General features: G+C 41.9%; 1 protein-coding gene across 1 annotated transcript; it reads left to right on the top strand.

The window, feature by feature from the left end:
- Positions 1 to 237: 237 nt before the first annotated feature.
- LOC311255732 (uncharacterized protein) lies at positions 238 to 21,524 on the top strand (the record flags this gene model as incomplete). Its single annotated transcript, XM_084350380.1, has 6 exons — positions 238 to 460; positions 1,887 to 2,911; positions 11,176 to 11,319; positions 12,431 to 12,565; positions 19,478 to 19,511; positions 21,442 to 21,524. The coding sequence occupies exons 2-6, from the start codon at positions 2,009 to 2,011 to the stop codon at positions 21,522 to 21,524; spliced, it is 1,299 nt and encodes a 432-aa protein (XP_084206506.1). The 5' UTR covers positions 238 to 460; positions 1,887 to 2,008.
- Between the last annotated feature and the right edge of the window lie 5,136 nt (positions 21,525 to 26,660).

Below are 26,660 nucleotides of genomic sequence, written 5' to 3'. Positions count from 1 at the left end.
GGCCGTTCCTCACGGCCTGTTTGTGAGGGCTGCGGTTCACCTAGTTCTTTCACAGTGCCAACCACTGCTGCCGCTGCTCCCTCCAACTCCCACCCACCCACCCACCCTCTCCCTCCCTCTTTGACCCCCCCCTCCTCCCTGTCTCCCTTTCTCCTCCTCTTTCCATCTCCCAACAAGAACACATTCTCCCTGCTCTTACGCATATTCTGAATGGTTGAGTCGCTGCTAACTGAGCACTCCTGCAGCCCCCCGGGGGGAAACACAAGAGGAGGGGGTGATAGTTGTGATGATAAGCTTGCCTTTTAGCAGAATAGGCCTATGGGGACATAAGTGTGGCTCTGCGAGGGGCCGTCCAACCCTCTCTGCTCCTACAGGAACAAGTCTCACTGTCACTGTTTTGCCATGATCTCAGTGACACTGTTTGGGCAACACAGACAGCTTTTTTTCTTCCACTCAGCAGGTGAGTCTCCTTTTTCTGTTTTCCTCTGAATCTTACTCAGTGACGGCATGATGGAGAAACACTTGATAAATCGACTCCTCTCCTCACTAACCCTCCTTGACTGAGCTGAGAAAGTTATACTATAGGTTGTTTGTACGTGAGAGGACTTGTTCGACCTCTCCGTTGAAAATTCTTCTTTTTTTTTTTCACTCTAAATAAGTTGTGGTCTCGCCTTGCCAGTCAACACTCCCAGTTCATTTTCAGTCTGTGACTTCTTCCCTCTATTTAAATGTGCTCTGCATTCATTTGGGAATAATGAGACCCTCTTTGCAGAGTGTTTTTTAAAAGAGGGGTTTCTTGGAAGGAACCCTAATCTCCTATAGGCTCGCTTTACTTTCACCATGTAGGAACAGGTTGTACAGGAGGCATTACTGAGAATGTAATTATGCTGTGTAGAACTGGGAGTACATACAAACAGAGTGCAGGATCCTCCAGTTGTCCATCAACATGCAAGATTCATGAAAAGCATCGTCCGAGTTAGATAATGTTTTGGCATGAAGTTGTTGTATCTGTGTCCTAAAAGCAAAAGACAGTGTATGCTTATTTGTGTGTGTGTGTGTGTATGTGTGTGTTTGTCAAATGTCTCAAGGCCATGGTAAAGGCGCTGGCAGCTGCAGCTTTCTCACAGAAACAGCAGAGACCCGTGTGTGCAAAAATGACTTAAATTAACTTTGTGCAGCTGCGTGTGCATTTCTTTAAAAATGCACTGAAATATAACTGATTATTTAAAAAAAAAAGATCTCTGGTTTTCCATTTTGTACAATCAAGAGAATTGCTGTTAAACCATGAGAGGTAAAACATGTCGACTGGGCTCAGCTGGTCTTCTATGGAAGCTTCCTGGTTATCCCATCTACAAAAAATGTCCTCTGAGAAAAGGTGATAATCACCTGCAGCAGCACAACCACACCATTGTTTGTTTTTCCTCGTCTCTATCGGATGTCTCTGACCTGTCCAAGGTGTGTTCTCAAGAAGGCCTTAATGAAGGGGTGAGTGGGATGTTAACCACGGTTGACCGGGGACACCTTCTGCCCTGATGAATGGTGTAGCGCGTAGTAAATCACCGACCGGGGAAGAGCAGTCGGATTCCTCAGTGCAGTGATGTCACTGCGATCGTGTGTGAAACAGATCCAGACTTGAACGGCGCAGGCTGAGCCAGATGTTGAATTTCAGAGCAAGCTTCTTGTGGTATGGCACGTAGTCAGCGCTGTTCAGAGCTGGATTTAGGAGCTTCACATTCAATTCTGGTTGTGTACTGAGACTTTGATCATCACAGGATACAGAGACATGTGGTAACAGCCTGAGAAGTATGTATAGTCCATCACATTTTCTTTGGAATGATCCCTCTGTGCTTGTTTGCCATTCATGTGTGTTTATTTCTGTTTTTCAGGTTATCTGCTGCGTGGCTTGACTGAGCATATTGGGTAAAAAAAAATGGCCATCCGATACATCAAGCACAAGTACCTGTGGATTTATGTTCTGAATTATGAGAAACTGTAGAATTAAAGAATAATGGAGATTCCACCTGCGGTGAGTTTAGAGGGACATCAGTCTTGGACAGCTTCAGGATTACAAACATTGACCTTCTCCAAACAGACTACACAAAGCTCTGCTCTCTCAGCTAACGGTTCAGCAGACCACAGAGGGGATGATTGTCTACCTGAAGCCCGAAGCTCGCTGTTGGAGCCAGATGAGGACATACACAAGCTGAAGGAGAGTTATGTTCTTGTCAGTCAAAACAACAATGAATTTTCGGAAACTGTGGGCCTACAGGAGCCTGACCGAGTCACTGGTGAAGCACATCGGGTCGTGAATCCACTGGTCACAGCTCAGCTTCATGAGTCCACATTACCTACATCAGATAACTTTACACTTCCTGAGGGCCAGTCACACCAGGTGCTTCATAATCATGTTGGTCAGACAGTAGATTTGAATTCTGGATGTGTAAAAACAGACCTCGAGAGGTTAGAACCACTCACAAATGGCCATGTCTTCAATCTGGACTCCAGTCCTACCCTCACTGTCACTCAAGCTGCTCCTGATCCAGGCCAGAGAGTCCTGGATCTCCCACGCATCGTGAAGCACAAACCGAGCTCCATCACCTTTTCAAACTACACCTGTACCTCCGGAGCTGACGGCCATTGTTTCCTCAATGAGAGCTCTGACGATGGAGAGTGGTCACCTGGTGAAGAGAAGGACGATGGCGATGACGATCACGATGATGGGGATGATGATGACGACGACGATGACGATGTCTTCCTAGAGCTACCTCAGAGTAGAGAACGTCTGGTCAATCACAGACAAAGGAGCAAAGACAAACAGAAGAGGAGAGGAGCTGTGAGTGCCCGGGCAGAAATCGAGCGCACGGCCAGAAAGTGTGGTTATGAAGCAGAAGGAGAAGGCAGCAGTAAGGAGGTATGCTGCTATTGATTTTAAAATCATCCACAGATAGTCAGTGTTGCCCTTGCATTGTAGTAATAATCACATATTAACTAACAACAAATCATTAGAGGAAATATTTGGCACCAGGGACTAGAATTTGTTTACATTTATTTATTTTATATGTTTATTTGACAAGGGCAGTGTCGCTGCAGTGATGACAGTATACTCTGGTTAGGTTCTGGCAGAAAAACCACTTCATAAGGGAAAAACATCATGTTTTGGCTTAAAATGCCTATTTTGGTTGCAGAAACTATGACTGGAGACATTGTGAGGTCTTGTCGCGACAAACAAGGCTGGATATTGTAGAGGTTATTATATGGATATATAGAGAGGTTTTGTACACATGTCAGTATGGTACAGTGCATTGCCAATGACACCTACAAATGTTAATGTATCAGCGGTTTGCAGAAACAAGAACAGCCAACATTTTATCCTGGCACCTGGGCTGGAATAAATTATTGTCTCCTACAAAGAGCACGGCAGCTTATAATATATCTTCACTTGTGATGCCTTCAGTTTCACTTGTGAAATATCTCAAAACCATGAAAAAAGTCATTAAACTGTGTGTGAATTAATCACACAGATAGTGTTTGACATGGGCTGAATATGTTACGTTCCACAATGTAATAAATCACTATGTAAGATTTTGAAGGGAGACAAGTAATATGTCAGATATCTAATGCAGCTACTATTCAGTGGGCTGTTAGTATTATAATATTATTACAAAGGCACTTAAAACTGTAATTTTGTATATCTAAAAGGAAATGGACTTGTGGCAGCATTATTTTGTCATATGTCACATTTGCCATTTCTCAGCAGCTGACATCATTACACTCTGAGATAATGCATAGTTGGTATGAGTGTGTAGGAGTACACTGACTTAACGTTTAAACCGGTGAAACACAGACTCAGAAGGAATGCAAACAGCTTCTGCTTTCCCTCCACTCCCTCAGCAGGCAGTGGCTTTTGACAGCAGGCCGTATTAGTACTGAGCTTAGCCTTCCATTACTGAACAGCTCCCTTCATCTCTAACAAGTCGAGGCACATTGGAGTCTCTTTTTCACACAACCCCTACCCTGACCTTGGTTGTAACCATCCTGTAACCCCTCATCCCTGCTTCTTATTGCCCTTTACAAATGTAACATATGGACATTTACAAATATATGTCATAACTGCCTCCTCTTCCTTAAAAGTCTGCAGATCATGTAATCACGACAGAGACCATGTCAGCTTCTCTGTGTGTTGCTCGGGTTGGATGTTGAGGTCACACCAGCTTTATGTGCAGAATCACACTCACAGTAAAGTGGAAGGACAGCAGGTCATGCTTCTCATGCTGTCACACCACAAGCTCAGTTCTCATAAGATGTGAGCATCCAGAGAGGAAAGTCTTCAATTTCATGCAGCAGGCAGGGATGAAAAAGTCTCCTGGTATTTATTTCACAGGAAAATAGAAGCCAAAACAAGCTGTTTTGACCATGTACTGTATATACACTGCATTAACTTATGTATATATGCACACATGTATAGATGCTTTGTGTTTTAAAAAGGGAAGTCTTTTCATAAAATTATCTTGAAATTGAGAGTTACCGTTAGCTGCTGCTAACTGCAGCTGCTGTCAGCTCGTTAGCTAAGTTAGCCGTGCAGTAAGTGGTTTGGACTGGGAGCTCTGAGTGGTTTTATGAGAAAAGACAGCTTCCTTCCTCGAATAGCGGCTTATCACGCTAACTTCAGAAGATATCTCAGCAAAACAATACCTTTTTGTCTCTGACATAATGTCAACACATTTATTTCCTCCCATTCTGTTGATAATGTTCAACTATGGTTCTTACATATTGCATCCTTAAGGAAAGTCAAGTCCCAAATCCAATCATGATAGAGAACTGCAATCGCTGCCTGTTCACATGGTGACATAGAGAGGAGGGGATCAGTAACTGCAAAACAGACATGAAGTTAGCTAAATTGACAACAGAGCTTACAGCAGTGTTAATTTCTCTGGAAATAATGCATGGATCTTTATGAAAAAAATCAGATGTATTCAAGTGGCTGGTATCTAAGAGTGAGCACAATTTGATGCTGATCCAAATAAAAAAGTTGAATATGATACTGGATGAAGTTTGAATGAATCAAAGGCGACTGTTGGGCCTTGGTGGAAGTATACGCTTTATTGAGTGCCGTTGTGTTTTTTTTTCAAATTTCTTCTCAATTAAAATAATATGCCCTTTCCCTATTTTCTCCACTTTTAAACAGTGAAATACTGACAGCCAGACTAAAAACAAAAAAAAAAACATAAAATCATCATGTCTCAAGACTCTAGTCAAGTCAAGTCACAAGTCTTAAACTTCCAAATTGAGTCCCAAGTCATTTATTTTCAAGTCATCAAAACACTGATGTCCACATCTTTGTTATAAAAAACCAAAAGATAAATCAGAGCAAAAGAACATCATCAATATCGTGAACGGGATTCTTATTTGCATTAAAATAACACTTGAAATGCATCCAAAAAACAACCCAACGGATCAAAAAGTCTAAAATCTATAAAAAAAAAAGACCAAATAATGACAGGATTAAGACCAATATTAAAATTTTTAATGCATGTGTATGTTTTCATTGTCAGTGAAACAACCACAAACTGTCCAAATGAGGGAGTAAAAAGGCATGTCACCTACAAAAGTCTGCAATTCTGATAATAAAACACGTGAATGCAGAAAGCTTAAACAAGATGTTTTAGTAAAGGTGTTGTACACATTCATGCTTGCGTTAAAATTTAGTGAAAGTCACTGAAGAAACCTATGGATGCAGTTGTTAACATGAACCATATGAGGGCACTGTATGCACAGTGTTTCCACTCGGTCTCATCTCACAACTCCTTGCTGCTTTCATCATTTAGTTCAGCTGTGACTAAAAACCTCTAAAAATACACATTTCTTCGCTCCTTCCTCCGCTGCAGACATGTCTGCTGCTGTGTTCAGTTGGTGCTTTGCATGGCAGGATATTAAGAATGTAATTTATTCGTCCGAGTAGCCAGGTAGCCGTTGCCCTTTCGCATGACCGGCTGCTGCATTTGGACACCTCCATGGTGATCTCTGGCACTCTCTGTGGGTGGCGCAGACTAGGCACCAAGCCCAGAGCTCACACACTTAACTCCTCATTTCCATGTCAAAGACGCTGTGTTTGGGTTCACAATGTGGCCAATTTGCGCTGATAAAGTTATAGTCAGCTCACATTTTGTTGTCCCCAGAAGATAACATTAATGCATTTATCTCAAGGATTGACTCATACCAGCTCAGTTGCCATGGTGTGAGGACTTCACACAATCGCCGGGGCCGGATCGAGGGGAAAGGCACGAAGAGATGAATCAAGGGTAGTGTCTCACTTGAGCGTCAGGCCCTCTCTGGAATTTGTCTCATTCTAAGTAAAAGTGCCCACATTCCTGAGCAGCACCTTGTGGGGATGTCGCTGAAAAGAGACAGTGTGAATGTGTTCCAGATTTGGCTCACGCATGTGCCAGAATGGGGCATCTGCTTCTTGCATTTGTGTTTGTCTGACTCCGGGGGTTAATTAGGAGTGCAGCTCACAAGATCTTCAGCTTCTTTTATTTCCTTTTGTCGTACAAAGGACATTTTTCATCATTTGGCTCAGAATATGATGTTTTCTGCCAACAAAAATCTTTAAGGACGACTGAAGTTCAGCTTTTTGCTCTTGATCTAAAGAGGTAAAATTGCCCAGCAAGAACAGCTGAAGTAAATTTCTTGCTTATGAACATGTCAGCAGGATCATAACAGCTAAATCCATCGCCTTATTTTAGAACAGTTTGGTCGGTCGCTGTCTTATCTTTAGCCGGAGGAATGTACACCCACTGAGGTGCAGACATGAGGATTTGTTCAGAGCTCACATGCGAAAACAGTTTAATTTGCACACAATTGTTGTTCCTTTTAATTTGGTGCTGACCCAATTTTACCAAATGTTCTGGCTGCAGGATGATGAAGAAGAACGACAGCCATGTCCTGTCCAGATACATTTTTATAAATACTGTAACAATTTATTCATCACATAGCATCATGCTAAGTATTGTTGTGATCCACAGAAATGTTTCTAATTACAATCAAGACAGAAGTCTTCTTAGTTCCCTCATTTATTGTGAGTGAAGCTGAACTTTCAATCTTGTCGAGATAATGTAAACAGGTATTCCTCTTAAATACAATTTGAAATAGCAGAATATTGAAGTATTATACACCAAACACACATTATATTCCTACAGAGGCCAGAAAACAGAAAGGGAAAGCATGCAAACAGTTATAACTTTATCTTATGTGTCAAAGCAAAGTACCCAAGGCAGAAACTTAACTAATTAAACACACAGTGCTCTCATATATTATAGACAAGCCGTAAACACAGGGCCGCCCAAAGCTGGCCTGCCAGATGTTTTGAATTAGAAAATTATTCAAAGAGAAAATGATAATATGAATCTCTGTCCAGCAGGTTTAGTTTCTGTGAAGTAAAAAGGCGACAAGGCTGACAATTTGCGCAGGAAATCAGTCAGTTAAGGGACTTCAGATCGTGTCATTTTGCATCTTGACTTTAGAAATAGTCATTCGTTTTTCGCCCGTCACCCACCATTATGTTTCAGTTTTGGCACCTCCAAGGGAAAAAGTTGGAAAATGAAAAAGTCACTGAGCTAAATCAAACACCATGTCCTTTAATATAAATTCATCTGTCAGGTCAAACACACTGGAATGTCCTGCACATATTCAGGAGAAGCTCAACTCCATGAATCTTTCAAAAGTTTGTAAATTTCAAGGGAAAATATCAAGACCTTGAAGGTCATGGAAAATAGACACGGGCCATTAAAGTGCTAACACTTTTACGTTTAGCAGAAGAATAGTTATTGAAGTCCTTCTGATATAAATATTTATCTTAACATTAAATAAAAAGGCTATGTTTGGCTGTGTGCGTGTCTCTAGTTTTCTGCACTCACTATGACACAGCAAAAGTGTTCACACATTCAATTCAAGCACGTCTCTTTTTAGTTTTTGTCTGTGAGCATCTGTGGAGCCTGCTCGTTGTCATTTTTACCTTGAAAGTCCTTAAAATGTCCTTCCATTTGATTTCGGAAGGTGGGGGAACTCTGTTAACTCAAAGGACTGGAGACTAGAATATAAAATGCCTTTCATTCTCCACCTCATCCCATACATCTTTATGTGTCTGACTCTATAAAGAGGAACAGGAGAGCATCTTGTCTTTAATCTGCGATAACACTCTGATGCTCCTTCTGATGATATCTAGGAAAGCGGGGAACAGAAACTGTAAAAGTATGTAGGAGGGTTTTCCTGGAATCAGGGCTCATTTCTTTGAACTCGTATCTTGTTATAAAGCCGACACAGAGAAGAAAGTGTGAGGAAAGGTTCCTCTGCATTATTCTTGTCTCACTGAATACAGAGGTAGCTTTAGTGTGAGCTTTTGTGTTTGAGTTTGTGATGTCTGGATCCTGTTCTCTGGAGTGGATGTTCACGATCTGCCGCTGATCTGTCTTTACATCAGCAATGTCTGAGAGTATGTGAGTGCCTTTTATTTGTTAGCAGACACAGAGGATTGAGCTGTCTAAACATAATGATCCCAATGTCAAACTTTTTATATTCCCTGGTCAGAAGCTTTATTTTTTCCTCTCGGTGACCCCAGGTGACCTCTCAGGCCTCAGAGGTCAGCAGGGGATTGGTCAGATTTAGGTCATTCCTCAGGGATTGGGAGGGAAAAGGCACTTTCTCCCAGTCAGTCAGCTGACACTGGGTGGTCAGCGGGGTGAGTGGGCCGTCTGGTGTCTGGTCCCTTCAGTCCTCACAATTTAGGGGGAATGCAACTTAATTTATGTTTATCAGTGCCTTAATTCGTAATATACTTCAGATGTAGTGCTTCATGGAGTCCGTGGGAAAATGTAGAAACCTGACCGAAATTGTGACTCAATACAGTCTGTTTGTGATTTCAGTTACTGAACGTAAACAGTTTATGGATTGGACAGTGATTACAAACACAACACAAGAATCCTGCTTTTCTTTTATCTCTCTCAGTGTATTTTTAGTCAGAACACAGTGAATCAGTGAAAATACCAAAACAATGTCAAGCTTGTTTCCAGAATTTAAGAGTTTATTACTTCTGACAGGGCTGCAGGGGTTTCCCATCAGGACATTCATTGATGAGTCCCTTCAATGAAATGTTTGTTCATTGAGAGGCTTAATGTCTAAATGGAAACATGGCTTAATTTAGAAGGAACTGGCAGTAATCATGACTCATTTACATTTTTTTATTTTGTATTCCAGGAAAGGAAAGTAATGTGTTTGTTGTTTCAGGGGTTATTTTGATGGTGTTTGGTGATCTTCACCTTAAAATTCAGCTAGAGACAGGCATTGATTATTGATTGATAAACACATGCAGAACGTCTTCACTAATATCAACGTCATCCTCTTTCCCAATCGATTAAATGTTTATAACTGAATGCTTCATGGGAACGCTCAAAGTGACTTGTTGGGTGAACTGAGGTTGAATATTTCTGGATCCAAAAAGTCAGACTCCCTTTGACCAAACTTCTCTGTCGGCCCTCATTACGAAACTCATATTGCAGGAGGAGCTTCGTAAGAAATACATGATGAAACAACTGTGTCACAAACTTTTGAAAAGAAATCCCTCAGAGAGCCCGCTCCTCTGTGGTTCTGGGATTCCTGAAAAGGGTCCAGCATGATGCTTTCAAAGAGTATGTAGCATGTGTGACCCTCTCCAGGACCGGGCAGGAAACTGATATCTCACCGACATTCTGCTCAGATTGCAGAACAGCGATGTTAATTTATGCTCTGGTGACTGAGGTGTATCCTGCTGATTTATGGGGCGGGACCTCCAGATCCTCAGACACAGGTCCTGGTTGTGTGAGGATGGTCTATTTATATACACGGTGTGTCTGGGGAGCAGTGAAAGCCGGTGCAGGGAATTCCATCAGGCTCTGTATGGCACACATGTCTGGAGCCCTCCTCCTTTGCTCTTTCACCCCGAGACACGGCCGAGGAGATCACATTTCCATGTGTGGCAGCACTGATGTAGCGTCTGCAATTTACAAGAGACTTTTCTGGGTTCGCTTGTAACTCTTTTTAAGTTTAGGACAGTGTGGTAAACTGACAGATGCTCTCACCTTCCCAGACAAGGCTCTCATGTGTTAAATAAGTCTGGCACGGACGAAAGGCAATTACTAGATGAACTAATGATTTTTACTGATTTCAATTACTTTAACTGCGGGTTTGAAAGTTAGATCATTGCAGAGTTAGATGAAAATTAGCTGGAGCGTATAATTAAGCAATTTTGATGAAGTGTCAGCAGCTCAACTTGACATTAACCTCAAATGAATGTCTGAAACCCCTGTGAGTAACACTGTGAATATGTGCAGATATTGATATATGCTTTTTGATTTTGTCGCGCAGTCCTAACATTTATTAAGTGCTTCAAAGGAGATTTCAAAATACCAATATACGTACTGTTTATTGTGATATAGCCCAAAAATCTTATTTTATCTTAAAATCCATATTTCTGTGATGCAACAATGCTCACATCATGTTAAAAGACATCAAAAATGTGAATAGAAGAGCAAGGTGCTAAAATACCAACATTTCACAAGAAATCTGGAAATCCAGATAAAGCTAGAATGGCAACTAAGGGTAGAGCGCATACCTCCGCCAAGGCCTAACAGTCCCGTTTTGTACGCCATCATAGATACCAGCTACCGAAACATGCCTGTTGATCCATCCATGCATCATTTCTTGAGAAAATGTAAAAAAGCACAATGTTAAAGGAAGTGAAAAAAAAACCTGGATCCATCCCTTTATCCAGATCTGCACCAAATCTGAGTTTCGTGGAAATCTGTTCAGTAGTTTTTGTGTAATCCTGCTGACAAACCAACCAACCAATAAATGGATACGGGTGAAAACATATCCTCCTTTGTCAACATACCAAATTTGGAGGAAGAATATCTGAAAATCTGATTTAAATAAAATACAAATACTTGCTTTAAAATGGTTTAATCCATCATAAAGACATCTGATTAAACAAGACACAATATCTGTGCTTAAACATACAAATCTGGCACAGGAAACCCTGAAATGTGTCATAAAACAAAGTGTATCAACATGCTGATACTGGCTCAATCTTTGGTTGCAGGAGTGTCTTGTCTTTACTTAAATCAGTGCTTTCCTGATCACCCGCAGGTATCTCCGCAGGTCAAGTCTCCTTGGTCGGAGTCGATGAACCAGCTGATGAGGAAACTCGACCAGCTCAATCTCGACATCGAGGAGGCTCTGAGCGCAAGCTCCTCCCCCTCCAACACACCCTGCACCACCCGCAAGAAACAGGTGAGCGTGCTTGACAGCAGTTTTGTCCCACGTACTTAGATACAAACACAGTGCGTACTCTGCATTATAAAGCAGCATATGGACTGCAGCACTCCAGCCTTCAGTACTAATGGTATGGGCACTGTCACGGTTGGTACTGTACACATTCCTGTGAAGCGTATGCTGCATACTTGGTCATGCTTGTAAACTTCCCCTGAATCAATTTACTTTGCTCTGTGGAGAGAAAATCCCAGCGGATTATTCGGACCTGTGAGCAACAGGTGTTGCAGAACAGAATTTTATCGTGGTCAGTTTTGTTCCACATTAGGTTTAGATTCAAACAAGCTCTCTCGGGTCAAGCAGCGGTAACACATAAAGCCAGTCTGTGAGGGCAGATCCAGCACGTTGAGTTGTAGCTGTGTCTGTGACTTGTGAGATATGGGGATATAGCCTGTCTGCCACACTGTGGGCTTTGTCAGGCCATCTAATAGTGTCCTCTGACTTGTTTTATGATGTAGGTCTGCAGCCCTTAGATGTGATACTGCAGTGTACAGTGCTTCAGCCGGGTCAGAATGTTGTGGCAGGAACAGACAGCACCATTGTGCTTTTGAGGTTGCGACTGGGACCATGCAACTCTGTTCCTGAAAAGGGCTCGTCTCATGGTGGCATGTTTCATGAAATATCCCACTAGAGTTAGCATTCAGGAACAAAAGTGCTCTTTCGGGGTCCATATGTATGTACCGCACAGAGGAGCTATTGTACTGGAGGGAGTTTGTATGATTTGGTCCATTAGGAATGGTTGAGAGAGGCTCACATGCCTCCCAGGCATCTGCATAACCATCCCAGGCATTCACCATTACTTGCTTTAACTAATGACAGGCGACTGGGCAAGACAAGACATCTTTACTGGGATATTTGACGAGGTCATAATCTCCGTCCTCTCAAAAGGAGATCCACACATACAGGCTCCTTTGTGTACCTCTGTCAAGCTGGAGATTTCACTTCCCCAGCAGTTGACCTCAGCCTCTTGTTTTCTTTCCCCCTGGCCACCGTTGAGACCGTCCTGTCCTCGCCTGTTCGGCCACCCAGAGCCGGACCCACAGTCTTGATTGTTGTTGTGATGTTGTTGCAGTGGGGTGCTGTTTCAAAGTTGAACCAAGCCCAGAACGATCTCCAAAGACCAGACAGGAGGGGATGCCCGAGCCAGGAGAGGTCCTCTGCTCCTCGCAGTGCCTCAATGGGAACGAGAGCGACGGCCAAAAAGACGGTGAGTTTCTCTGAACACTTCCTGCAGGCGTCACAGTCTCTCTGAAAATCAAACAGGTTGTGTGTAGTGCTGTGCATGCAACTTGCTACATTCAGTACTGTTGTCCAGTTCTCCTCTTTAAGGCTGTGAGATACTAAATTCCTTTGCGTCTCCACAACTGGTTGCACATGTTTTTTTTGTTTTTTCAGCTAAAATCTGGCTTTAGCCTTTTTGGGTGACTGCCATGACCTGTTCCTTCCTGCACTGCACAACCTAGTTTACTCAAATAATTTGTGACAAATTCAGTGGAACTAAATTGGACTTTTAGCCTTACGGGTTTATGTTGTTTTAAAGTTACTTTTATAAGAAAATGAGGGTACAAATACGTGATGACTGCGTGGAAAGAAGAACAATTTATCCTCTTATGAAAAAATTTCCCTAAACTTTCTTATCAGAGTCCTTCGTGAATAAAACCACACTCTGTGAAACCTACATTTCACAATCACATATTTGACCCTTATGCCGTGATGTCTGTGCTGACAGAAGACACAAAAAGTTGCAGAAGTGAATTTTTTTTGTTAAGATAAATCCATCACCAGTTGGACAAAATTCTGACATTCCCTTCTGTGCAGCTGCTCTTTCCTCTACATCGGTAAATATTTGAGGTTTGCGTTGGGAATAAGGTCAGCTTAGGCATTCTCAAACAAGCAGGACTCACTTCTGCCGGACAAAGTATATAAATGTCACTATTCAGCCGCCCTAAAGGAAACAGACAACTGAGAGATTTGCAGAATGCGGGGCGGGTTTAAATTAAAGCCTTTCAGCTCGTGCTTTGTGCTTTCCTGATGGCTCCGCTGCAACGTGATGGCAAACAACCTGCTTATAAGAGCAAACTGTGGCCGTCCGCTCAGACTCTCCGACACTTTCTAATCTCATTCACTGATATCAGATATAATTTGGCACCATGTTTCCTTGTGTGTCAGGTTTATCAGTATATTTTATAGACTGGACGTAAAGAGAGGGCTGAGACAGACTGCAGTGTAAAGAAAGATTATTTTGTCTGCGGGCACTTCAAATGAAATGAAGTTCAGCTCTAAGGTGTTGCCACCTGTTTTTTTTATAAGTACCTCTTGAAAATGACGGCAGCATGGGTGAAAACTTGGCATGAGGACAGCTGGGAATGTTCACATGTGTTAAAGACAAGAGTATTTTGGCTGCAGTGTGACCTTGAGCATAACGAGATCGCATGATCAGCGGCGACATGTTTTGGGGTGTATGATGATTATATGATTTTTTTCTTGACAATCTTTCCAATTATAAAATGATAAATGTCACATATGCACTGCTGTTATTGATATCCTTGTACGTGTCACTGTAAGATTCAGAGATAAGGAGAGCAGACTGATGTCTAAGAACTGATCGTTTTCTGCATGGAAAACCGGGTGAAGGCTGAAAATTAGGATCGGAAAAATAGGATCTTACTGGTTAAGGAAAAGCTTAAGTTTAAAGGAATAGTTCGACATTTTGGGAAGTACAAAAGGGATAATGCACAATGAGTGACAAGAAGCTGAGTCCATGAAATTCTGATATTGGACATCTCAAAGGGCATGATCCCATTACTACCTTAGTCACTCACATATAAGCCATAACTCACTTTCCCTGGCAACACCTGATGATTTGACTAATACCTGGAACAAATATAACCAACTCTGCGTATGATTGACAAACCCTAATAAATATAATTTGACGTCATGTATTCGAGTCAGGCCTCCACACCATCCATCATTATCCCTTACTCAATGGTCATCATGCAGCCAAAATGGAGTATTCACCCAGACAGTAGTATAAGCTTATGTGCTTTCTGGCAGACAGCTACTGTATAAGGCTTCAGCCAGCAGTCCGTTAGTTTATCTTAGCAAAAAAGAATGGAAACAAGGGAAAACAGCTAACCTGGCCCTAACCGAAAGCAACAAAATTCCCCGACCAGCAATGTCGGGGGATTTTCAGTGAGCACGCATTCCCGAAAAAGTCAAATTATTCCTTTCAGTTTGTCCACTGGGTTAAGTGTGACCTTGCAAAGTTTCCGATAACAGTTAGGACGACGTCCCAGCAGCACTTTACATGCAGAGAGATCCCCTCTGAGTCTTACATAAGAAGCTCTGGAGTCAGGACGAAACTTCTGACAGCAGGGAGCGAGAATGCGATACAGACTGAATCACAGCCTTGAGTCTAAGAATAAACAGGCGAACGTGTGAGCCAGTACGCCCTGCTCGAACAGGCAGTTACGGCTTTACTGCAAGATGTTTTATGGAAGTATCTGGTAAAAGTTTTTGGCACCTGTCCGACAACCTTTGACTCCCCGCTGCCTCTGTATGATCTCTATAAAGTGGAATGCACCTCATATCTCTGTCAATCTGCTGCACATCACGCAGGCTGAGCTAATCTGAGCTGGAATGTGTTGGGCGTTGATTTGGATGTTGTTTTGTTCGAGGGAGAGTTATAAGTTCATATGTTCATGTTTATGCTTCATATCGTTAGTTACACGATGACTGTAAGAAGATGGTATGCACCTTTTGTGGACAGACTTCATATCAGCCATTGTCCTAAAATCACTTCCAATAGCATCAAGCAAAATAAGGAATTTCCAAGTTTTTAACTATTCATCTACCAGAGCTGCTCCATGTCGTATCAAATAAAAGTTATTTTTCTGACTCCTCAGTGCCAGATATCACTCTATACACTCAGCAGCTATAAACAAGCCGAGGTTTATGATGCAATTTATGTTTTCTTTTTTCTAACTTGTGTTGTAATCCTCTGTAAACAAGTTATTCAAAGCCACGCAGGAGAAGAAGTGACTGTATCATCCATTTAAAGTTGTTACAAAGATGCCTTTCTGTCTCTTTCATCAAGTGTATATGTTCAAAACCAGTCTTAAAAGATCTTTTTATGCACTGACTATGGAGCAGAAATGACTTGCTGATTAATCAAATTGTCAACTGGTAGGAAATGTATCTGACATTCACAGCTTACAGCCGTGTTACTCTGCTTATTTGGCCAATGGGTCAAGTCTGGCTCGCAGCAGGGTGCCGGGAGGCCAACAGAACATTTACTAATTAAAAATAAGCTGAGCAGATTCACACTGCGATTTTTAATTGTTTGTTTGTTTATACCAATTAGGAATTCATGACGCTTGGCTAACAGATATGCCAGTTTTGTACGAAGAGACAAATTAGGCTGTTAGTAACACAGAGAAGGCTGATCTCTGAGTGATGGCCTTTGAGGCTGTGCAGCGACGGTGAGGTGTTCAGGTGAAGACGACTTTTAGCTGAAGAGGAGCAAAAGCAACAAAGAAACTGGGAAAATTCTGATCCCATAAATGTGTATTTCACATTCAAAGAGCTTGAATATGATATTCATTCTGTAACTGGAAGGAGCAGTTTATGTGTATGAATCATTCCAACATTTGAGTTATTACATGATAGAGGAGACTCATAAAGGAGAGCATAAAGGAGGAGAGCATAAACCACAGCATTTACAACTAAAATACAGTTGCAGCTATTAAATGCAGTAAAACATTTGATTTATCTGTCAAGAAGGCCCACTGTCATACCCTTGTACCCAGTAAATCTAGTTAATAAGTTAAGTTCATTTAAAAAAAAATAGATTTTTCAAAAACAGATGATAGATTTTATTTTTTATTCATTTGATCTGATAACAGTTATTCATGTTTTTTCCTCTTGGTTTCCTTTCTATCATTGTAAATAATTTTCTAACATGTTATAGACTGAACAATGAGTCCATTAATTCTAAAAAGTAACTAAGCGATTCCTTGATGATGAAATAGTTTCTGCTCCGATTGTATGTTTGAAGTTGTCTTGACCTTGCTGCTCAGCACAAAGCCTGGTTGAGCCCAGCTGTACACTGTGTTCTGTTATTGGTGCGTAGAGACGTATTTGGGTTGAGGATTCCTAGTTTTAATTGGTGTTGACAGAGACGGGCAGAACAGAGGACGCGCCGCTCTGTCATTCGGACTGACCGGTCCTGTAACTGCTCTGTTGACTCTCGGGCAGGGTGTCATTTGTGCTGGGACAGCAGCTATCATTCACCCACACAGACCTGTCACTCCATATAAACATCCTTGTTGGTGTAAGCAAAGGGAAGTTTCTCCTCTGACAACAGCCCTGAAAGGGACTCAGCGCCGCTCCTGCGTGGAGGAGGTTGTCACTTTTCCTGACCTGCAACCTTTGACATGTGTCCGCCATGTGAGTGCGACTGCACCGAACTAGGGCGTCGTGTGTTTAAAGTGGGTCAGCGCTCGAGATATGCCAGGATGAAATACTTTCTCTTGGCTGTTGAAAAAGAGAGAGAGTGATGCGTTCGAGTCTTTGAAGCCTTGTCAAATCGGCACATCTCCGCCGGGGCCCAGCATCTGGTTTTTTGGAGTGCTAATTTTCATGAGTTTATTTCTGAAACTGGGTCTAAAGCTGCTCCTTGGAGACTAACTTATCAGGTCCATCGCATTTACACAAGACAGTCCTGTCTCTCTCTCCTCAAAGACACATGTAGTATAAGATTTTGAAGGCACGGAGATAATGATCCTCCCTGTTCCTGTACATAAAACTCAGGCTTTGAAGTCTGTTACAGAAGTGTTTGGTTGTGTGATGGAATTCTGCCAGACTGTGGCAAATCTCACAGTCAATAATGAGGGATACATAAGTGGCTGCACCTTTCAGAGGCCCCGCTCCCCTCTTTATGTGTAAACAGAGGTAAAAAATGCATACATAAGCATATGAGTCATACTTTTATGACCTGTTTTCTTATTTTCTTGTTTCTTCTGTTGAGTCAGAGTGAGAGAGTTGGAGCCTGATAACCCTGCAGCCACATGAACACCCCTGGCGGTTCAAGACAGAAACCTGCCAGGAATTTCTTGGCCGCGACGCTCTCTTTCCTTTTAAATCTTCTTCTTCACCTGAATAAATCAAAAACGGACTGCCAGATGCCCGCTGTCCTCTGACCTCATTTGCCGTTTGGCCTAAAAGTGTCACAGAGCGCGTAACGAAGACAGATAGGGCACAAACAAAACCACCTGTCCTGTTTAATCCAGCCAGTTGGGTCTTTTTTGTTGTCACAGCAAAAGTGGCCACCATATAGGTCGCTCGTCCAGCCAAGTTCTTCTTTACACTGCGAGCGTTTGTGGTGCCATGACAACACCGGGGGGCCGTGGCCCTCATGAAACATGCAGTACACGACTGACTTATTGTGTCGAGTCCAACTTCACAAGAAAACCTTTGCAGATATGTTGATAGAAGTTTGAATCGGCACCACGTGGGCTGATTGCCAACTGACTGTCAGGATGGAGAATCAACAGTATTGCAAAAAGGCAGGCTGGGAGTTTTTTGCAACGTTTTGTCTCTGCCAGCGCAGAAATGTGGAAACGGGGCAAGCAAACAAGAGCGTAAATCAGACCGGTGGGGCACAGAGGGGAAATGGAAGAGAGAGTTTGGCGAGAGAAGGGGAGCAATCCTGACTGGTCCAGATCAGGAAGATACTTTGAGTCCTCTTTCAGTCATTTTATCACCTGCTCAACTGACAACCCAATCGCCAGAATAAATGTTAGCTCAGTATCTTTCCTGCGAAACTACAGAGAAGTTCAAACTGAATGTTTCTTTAGGTTGAATTTCTTTCTTGTTTCAACGCTGTGCTTATGCTTTGGCCTAAAATACCTGTTTTGGTCGCCGCGATCATGGATGGAGATGATCCAACCTCCAGTGAAAAACAGTCAACAGTCTTCTGTCAACATCCTCATCGGTCTCCCTGCCTCTGTCATAATGTCCATAGAGGCTGCTGAGCCCTGTTGCGTTGCCTGCTCACTTGGCTTCAGTTTTGGCTCTTATGCCAGCGCTGCTCCTCGCCGGCATTCTCCCACTCCGAGCCTGAAAACCTCCTCAAAAGCTCCTGTGCTTGCAGTGTAAACACCAACACTCCCCTTGCAGTCCTCCGAGCTTCTGGTAGGGGCAGAGTCGACTAGCTGTACAGCTAACTGAGCTAACTGGCTAACAGCAGTCACAGTTAGCAGCAGTTAGCGGTAACTTTAGCAACAAGTAAAGCTATCGCTGTAAATCACAAACAGCTGAAGAAGAACAGTCAGAAAAAAACATTTTCGTCATAAAATATGATCCAGTTGTGTAACGTAGTGCTGTAAAGCGACTCTTTAGGTTATAGAGTGCAAGAACAGGTGTTTGGAGTGCAGATTATAAATCAGTGTGCCATCAAAATGATTTGTAAGCTGTTATTTGAAGGTATAATAGGTAAATCTGCATCACCCAATGTTTTTAAGTGAGAATCCTTTCCAAGGTAACATGTATCATCTCCTCTTTCCACTTCCTTGCAACACCTCCAGTACAAACACTCTATTCCTGGGAAACAGTTCAGCTCAATAAAATTCAATAAAAACAGCTCAATAAAATATGTTATAATCTTCAGCTGAATGTTTTTAAGCTCCTGCTATTTCCTTTGGGTTTTTTTTATTTCCTGACTTATCACCACTTCACTGACAACACATGACTGGGGATAGCAGGCTGGTGAGCAGGACAGCAGCCTCCCAGTTAACAAGTGCTAAATCATGCCACCATTTCTCCTGTGGATGCCCTTTATTGGCTTTACAGCAGTAGTCTGCACTACAGAAGAATGCAGAGAGACATCCTCTATCCCTGAATTCAAGGAACTGGGCGTGTGTCTCTAATGGTTTTCACAGCCTAATAATGTGAAATGCTTGTTTTCAGAGTGTAGCTCCATTCGGGAAAAGATTATATCCTGATTTTTAGCTCACATCTACCTTCCATGGTTATATAGGTATCCACCATCCAGCGCTGATGAGTTCAGAACATAGTGTTCTGTAGTCACTGAACTTTTGTTGTTTCTTTTGTCTTGTAGATGTTCAATAAGATGACCAATGCAGCAGGGGCAGGTAAGACATCATTTGTTACCACTTATCCTTTACCTTCGTGGCAATTTCACCTTCCACAAACATGTATTTCAGGTAAAATGTGTGTGTGTGTTTCTGTCCTATGATGGACTGACAACATGTCCACGGTGTTTGTCTTCCTCTCTGCTCAGTGCATGCTGGGTAGCACCCAGTGACCTGTGAAAAAAAAAAGGTTAAATGTGGTAACAGTAGTGGCTTAAAGCAGCTACAGGGAACTTTCATTTTGTTGATCTGGGCGACCCCTGTGGACAAAACTGGTATGAGCACCGCTGCCTCCTGTCAGAAAGACCTCGATATGGCTAGAGCACTTGCTTTTGAATTTTTCTTTTTTAAACACAGCTGTTTGCTCTACGTGCTGTTCATAGACCTCGGTTACATGTCATTCTGCAGCTTACATATTCAGTTGCTCTGTAACAACAGTTTTGTTGAGCTAAAGCTAAAGTCATCAACATTCCCCTGTTATGTTCTATCTTCGTGATAAGCAAATAGCAAGATACTGCTCGGGGGCAAGGCCAACCTAAAATGATACGTTATAAGCCAGATGTTGTAAGTACGCACTGCCGAACCACCAGACTACAGAGCAGCTTCTTTCCTCAGGCTGTGAGAATTTAATAACTTTAATACCTTTATAGAAACTGCTAATCTTCTAGCTGATGGTCTTGATTATAACCAGGTAAAAGTTTCTCTTTGTACATTTAATGACTTAGAAAGCACAATAGATACTCATTTGAATGGCCGAAATGACTTTTAGACCTCAGCACACTTTTCCTGCATATTCATACTGAATTACATCATTCTGCCATTTACTTGAACTGTGCAGGAAGTCCAATCAGTGTAGCAGCCTGTGCAATGATTTCCCATTTTAGTTCATTTCAACCAAGACACTAAACAGATATTCAGCTGGAGGAGAGTTAGATGTCCCCGTATATCACATCATTGTTGTTCACAATTCATTTAAAAATGTAGCAAGATAAGAAACTTTTTTACTGAAATATAGAATTTAGGTTTTTTTCCAGAGGTTTCTGTTGGATCTATTAAAGAATCTGTTCAGTCTCCGTCTACTATAATTGAAACAGTGCTGCGCTGCTGTCTGGCACATCAGGAAAATCTCCCTGCAAGTTGATCCTGCACTGTGTCCTGGCTTCGCTCAGGACTCAGACACTGCTAATAAGACTGACAGCCACAGGTGTGTGCTTGCTCCCTCCCAGCCGGTGTCTCGAGAATGTCCAAGCGCTTTGTCTCTTACTTTAAAGCCTTCTATATATTGGTCACTTGGCGGGATGCAGTTAAAATTAGGCAGCGTGCCAGATCATTGTTTCTGTTTTGCTGAGGGGAAATATTTGGCCTGGTGTGATGTGGCCCTCGGGGGGCAGCTGCGGGATTTGGGTAGATGCCATTTTAGGCTCAGGTTGCACTCTCACATGACCTCAGTTGTGCATGATGGTACCGCACAAGTGGACATTATGGTCTGGAAAAAATTCCATGTCACTTTTATGCAGCAGTTAACTAATGTGTGGTCTGCGGGCGTGCATGAGATATGCCCTGTGACCGATCGCTGGTCACTCCTAACTGTAACTCTTGGAAACCTGAGTGTGAGACCACCGTGAATAACATCAACAAGTTTGTCAACACGGCTCTCTGAGGCTCTCCTCTAATACATTTATCATGAAATTTTTTTCCACCATCGCAAGCTGTGTATTCAGCAGCATGATTTCTCTTTTAGGTGCTATAAACCTTCCCAGAAACAGTGTCACTGTCAGCTTGATTATGTCATCAAGTAGATGAAATCAACATGCTTTCAATTGAAATCTAATGATAAAATACCTTGTAAAATGATAATGTTGTAAAAAGGGTCAAAGCTGGCAGAGAGTCAGACACATTAGGTGTGATATTCCCTGTTTGTATTTTACAGCTGGGCTGAGGAGACTCGGATACGAGGTGGCCAGATGGTTCCCGGTATCGACCATAACAACACTGTCCACCTCATTAAAATGACATTGTCCAGGAGAGGAAAGCACATTCTCTGGGTCCAGATCCAAAATAGCTGAGCAGCAGTGAGAAAACGCTTGGTATTCTGCGCTATAAATGTGCAGTGTCTTTTTATGGCTCTCATATGCACATGGTTGAAGTTTTCATCGATGGCTGCCTGTAAACAAAACATTCTGGTTAGCAAGCAGCTATTAAAACTAGAGCTGCAACGCTTGATTGATTAGGTGTCAACTATTAAATTAGTCGCCAACTATTTTGCATAATCGATTAAAATTTTTAAGATAAGTGACAAAATTCTCTAAATCCAGCTTGTTAAATGTGAATATTTTCTGGTTTCTTTGCTGCTCTATGACAGTAAACTAAATATTTGTGGACAAAACAAGACATTTGAGGATGTCGGCTTGGGCTTCTGGGAAACGCTGATCATTTTTCTGAACATATTTCCCCACAGTCATAGAAACCTGTATTTGGCTGCATCTCAAAAACTACAAGGAATTATATCAAATTCTTGGTAGCACTGGATCCGGAGCAAGTCTAATTGAACTAATGCATGCTTTGTTCTCATGTAAATCTTATATTTAACATGTCAAATAAATGTGAAACTTATTTTAGTGATTTTTTGCATTTGAGTCAACTTTATCTACCAGTTATAACATGATAAATATGTGAAATCAAAACTCGTCTTGTCAGTCTCTGCAGTAAATTTTATGTCTCCAACTATAACTGAAAAAAAAAATCTGTCAGGCTTTTCCTTAACATGCCAAAAATAGTCATGAGTCATTAAAGGGTTGAATTTAAATTGATTTCTTGACACAGTGATGCAGTCTGGCATCTGAAAACACATCTACTGCAAACACACCTACCTTTGCATGCACTGTGCATGATGGATTTGTTTAGGTCATGTTTTTGCCTTATTTTTATCAAGTTACGTAACATGTCCCATATTGTATAACACTCTGTGAACGTTGGTTATTCAGTCACAAAGGTGATCAGTCAGTTGTCATAAACACTGAAGGAGCGGCCTGTAGGAGCCACCAGTGGGCAGCTTTTTAAACTCTCATTCGTTTACATTTCACTCATCTCTGCAGTGGTTTTAACAGCCTTGAATTGTGTTGAACAATGGCCTGCTTGTTTGTCATATAGTCAACACTGAGATTGTGAAATGGAGATGGCATGTCAAAAACAGTTCTGGGGATTTTAAAACTCTTCCTTCTAGTTTTTGTATATATTTAAGCGCGTTTATGGAAAAAGCACTAGACCTTTGAGCCCTCTTGACTTGTTGTTTTGTTTTTCCTGAGGCAAAAAACAAAACCCGGAGCTCCTTCCTGAAACTGCATATGGTTATGCTCAGAGAACATTTGGTCTATGGAGAGAGCAAAAAAAAAAAAAAAAAAAACCTTAATCCTCCCTCTCAAATGTTTATTTTCTGAAGGCATTACTCAACGTTTATAGAGCATTTTTCAAGTCTTGAGTAGATGATGGGCCAAAAGTGCCTTATTCCCTCTCACACAGCGTAATTTGTATGGAAATCTATTCCCTATAGTCTCTTTAATTGCAGTGTGGAAATTAATGGCTTCCTCTGGTGAGAGGAGGCAGCTATGTTCATCCTCACAAACCCTCCTGCCTCAACCGATATTAATCATAGAATTAATGAATCCGCAGTGACACTGCAAGCTGAAAGCTCCCCATCCAGCCAGGTTTCTATCAGAGATACAGTACAGATTAGGAGGATGAAGCTGCGTTCATCTGCCTGGCCTAAAACATGTATTTAGCAGTGGACAGACATAAGATTTTGTAACGGATGAGTGTTTTGTAATGTGTATTTTGTAAATGTGGTTGTGTTTAACAGGAAAATAAAGTTCGCAGTGGAGAGGGGGATAGACAAATAGAGGGATTGACAGGGTCCAGGGAGAAGCAGTTATGCAGAACTCAGTGACTTTTAACTTGCATAACTAAATGGTCATGCGCTTTGTTATGATAAACATTACCTTCCCAAATGCCACAAGGGAAAATGACACAAGTGAGGCTTAAACAGCACTTTCTGGCGCAGAACTGAAAGTCCGAAGGTTCCAACTCTGCCTCTAAGCTTCTCAACAGACAGACTGTGTGCGTTTACACTGATCCTCTCTCTGAATGAATATGCTAATCTACTTTCAATGTGGAAATCTCCTGCTACTGATTATAAGGAAAACAAAGAGGAAACCTCCTGGATCCCTTGGAGACTTTTTTCCTGTTAGTTAGGAAAGTAACGTAAAGCCCTGTGTCCCTCACACGTTGGTGTGAATGACTCCCAGAGAAAAGCTGCAGAAAAGAGGGGAAAGGGATATTTGAGTGTTTTAATCCGGTGGTATTTTCTTTTGCTGTCAGTGTTAAATGTCAGTTGGTGACTGATTCCAAAATGCAGCCTTTATTGATTTAGATGTCAGGGTCTTCTAATCAAGCTGCAGACTGAGAGGAGTGTCTTTGTCATGTGCTCCAGACTGGGAAAGTTAGACGAAGTAAAGGTTGAATGTGTGGGATGTAAAGCCGGAGAAATGTAGAACTAGAACTAGAACTAGAACAAAATCATGCCACTGTACATTTCTGCAAACCACAGATACTTACTCAATATCAATATTTCTTCAGTACCTGTAGTATCTTGTCAGATTATATGAGCTGACTTTCATGTCAGATGGAGGAGTAGAGGATGTTGGTGGTGGGTAGCAGGCAAGACAGTTGCCAAGCGAGAGAGCACCATACACACAATAAAATTGTGGATTATAAAAAGACAGGACCACGCAGACACTTGACATCCATGTCATCATGAATAATGATATCATGTATGTCAGGCACATATCTGAGGTTTGCAGAAGCGTACATTGCCAACATTTATTTTGGTGATTGGGTTTTGGCAGCAAGTGTTTCTACTAGAAAAATTAATTATATTAATATTTTTGTTTTGGCAACATTCCTGGTGATGTGCAGTGATGGCTGTGGTGTTTTGCGCTGCACGTACTGTGCATACCAAAGGGCCATGGTGTCAACAATGCAGTGACGCACTTTCCCCTGAATTATCTGTTGATGAAGTTAGAGCATCTATAGGTGCCTGTCCCTGTTTTACTGCTGTTGCTGCTTGTAGTAAGACAGTAAGTCATGTCTCATCTTGTGGATTTTGTCCTGAATGACATCAGGTGTTTTGATCCTGTGTCGGTGGACGATCAGGATGTAAAACCTTTATTCATTTATGTGGAACATCATCCCAGATTTTAACAGTCAAGACTGATATGAAAAATGTTGAGTCAGTTTCACTTGAAACAAAGAAAACTTCTAACGTGACCTGATGATTTGGATTAATGGCGCAGCAGAGTTACAGTCATTTACCAGCCTTTAACTCCCACCGTATGAGACTGGCCAGTATGAGCATCCATCTTAGTGTGAAATGACTCCCCTGTGGGCCCCCGGTGAGTATACACTGCTGTATAAATCACCAGTCCAGTTATGGATGAAGCACTGGTGGGTATTATATAATGCCTATAGCTGCTAATGCATTACAGCAGGCTTGCCTTGTCTGTTTTTGCCTCCTGCATGTCCCTCAGCTGTTCTCAGAGCCTTCAGTCTCACCCAGGGTCGCTGCCTGCTGGTGGAGGCTGACTGTGACCTCAGACAGCTGCAGTCTCTCTCTCTCTCTGGAGGCCTGTTAGCGACCGTAATATACACATCACAAGGCTTCATGGCAACAGATGAGGACATATGAAACAGCCTGTCACCTACGTAGTTGTCATCAGAACATGAACACGGGGCAGAATATTGAAATCATATGTAACCCTGGATGTTTTGAGCTGTGAGCACAATTATTAACTCTGTTGTTATTCACTGACCTCAGTGCTGTTTTTATTATGAAATCTTTCTTGTTGTGACAGAAAAGGTCCAGACTTAGCTAAGTGTCACATAGTCCCCAAGGGGAGTCCACAAGGTTTTTAAAGGAACAGATCATTTTCGGAGAATTAAACCCTTTTTTTTCCTACTAGAATTGTGCAAACCATGATTATTAATGTGCTGCCGTAACAGCATCCAACCTTCTCGGAAGACTTTCCATCAGATTTTGGAGCCTGGCTGCAGGGATTTGTGCCCATTCAGCCCCAACTGAGATGACCGAAGTCACGGATGGATGTTGTGCGATGAGTCCTGGCTTTCAGTCAGCGCTCCAGTTCATCCTAAAGGTGCTTGATGGGGTTGAGGTCAGGGCGCTTTATAGGCCGGTCAAGCTCTTCCTCAACAAAGATTTCTTTATTTACCTTGATTTTTAGATTCCTTTTAATTTGAAAGGGTGTCCTCATACTGTTAACTGATGGTCAGATAACCTCCAATGTAATCATCTTTTGTTTTTTCAATCATTTCTGTTATTGTGGCTGTGGGCACCTATAAACCCACGGATCAAAATGTTTACATGATGCATTCTTGTTATTCAAAGTGAAATTAGTGACAGACCAGCTGCCCCTCTTTAAAGGCATATTTTCATCATTTTGCTGAGCGGTGGAAGAAGTACTCAGATCCACTACTAAAGAAAAAATACCAATACTAAAATGTAGGCTGAATGATTTCTATCTGCCTTCACGTCTTCATTCTTAAATAATTTAATGAATAAACTAGCTTTTTTGTCCTGCGTTGTTGGTAGTTGCTTCTGTAAGGACAACAGAAAGTGATTGGGAGTCTTTGCAACAACAATAATACTTGGAAAAATACACAAGTATTAACAACAAAATGTACCAAACATCACGTATCAAAAGTGAAAGTACTTGTCCTGCAGAAACATGTGACTGATGCATGATTCTGATATTATTAGATTGTTAATTTTGTTGCATCAATGTGTGAGCAGCACACTGTTGCTCAGGATGGCGCTAGTTTTAACTTTTACATTTACAGTGCACAGTTCAATCCAGTGCAAATACATGAATAAGACATTAACATTTCTGTACAAATCTGACACAAACAAATGTGGCTAAGCTTGAATGTGCTGATGGGAAGAGAGACTCATATTCCTTGTGAACAGTCAGAGTCATCACAACACAGGACTATTTAAACTTGGTCTAAACATGTCAATGAATCTGTCCTACTTCTGTGTCGCTGCAAAGAGTTTGTGTGGCGCATTTAGAAGTGGCGTCA

The sequence above is a fragment of the Pagrus pagrus genome (genome assembly GCF_965226575.1).
Source record: "Pagrus pagrus genome assembly, chromosome: 4".
NCBI lineage: Eukaryota > Metazoa > Chordata > Actinopteri > Spariformes > Sparidae > Pagrus > Pagrus pagrus.
Note: the sequence above shows the minus strand (reverse complement) of the source record. Positions and strands in the feature narration are given on the sequence as shown.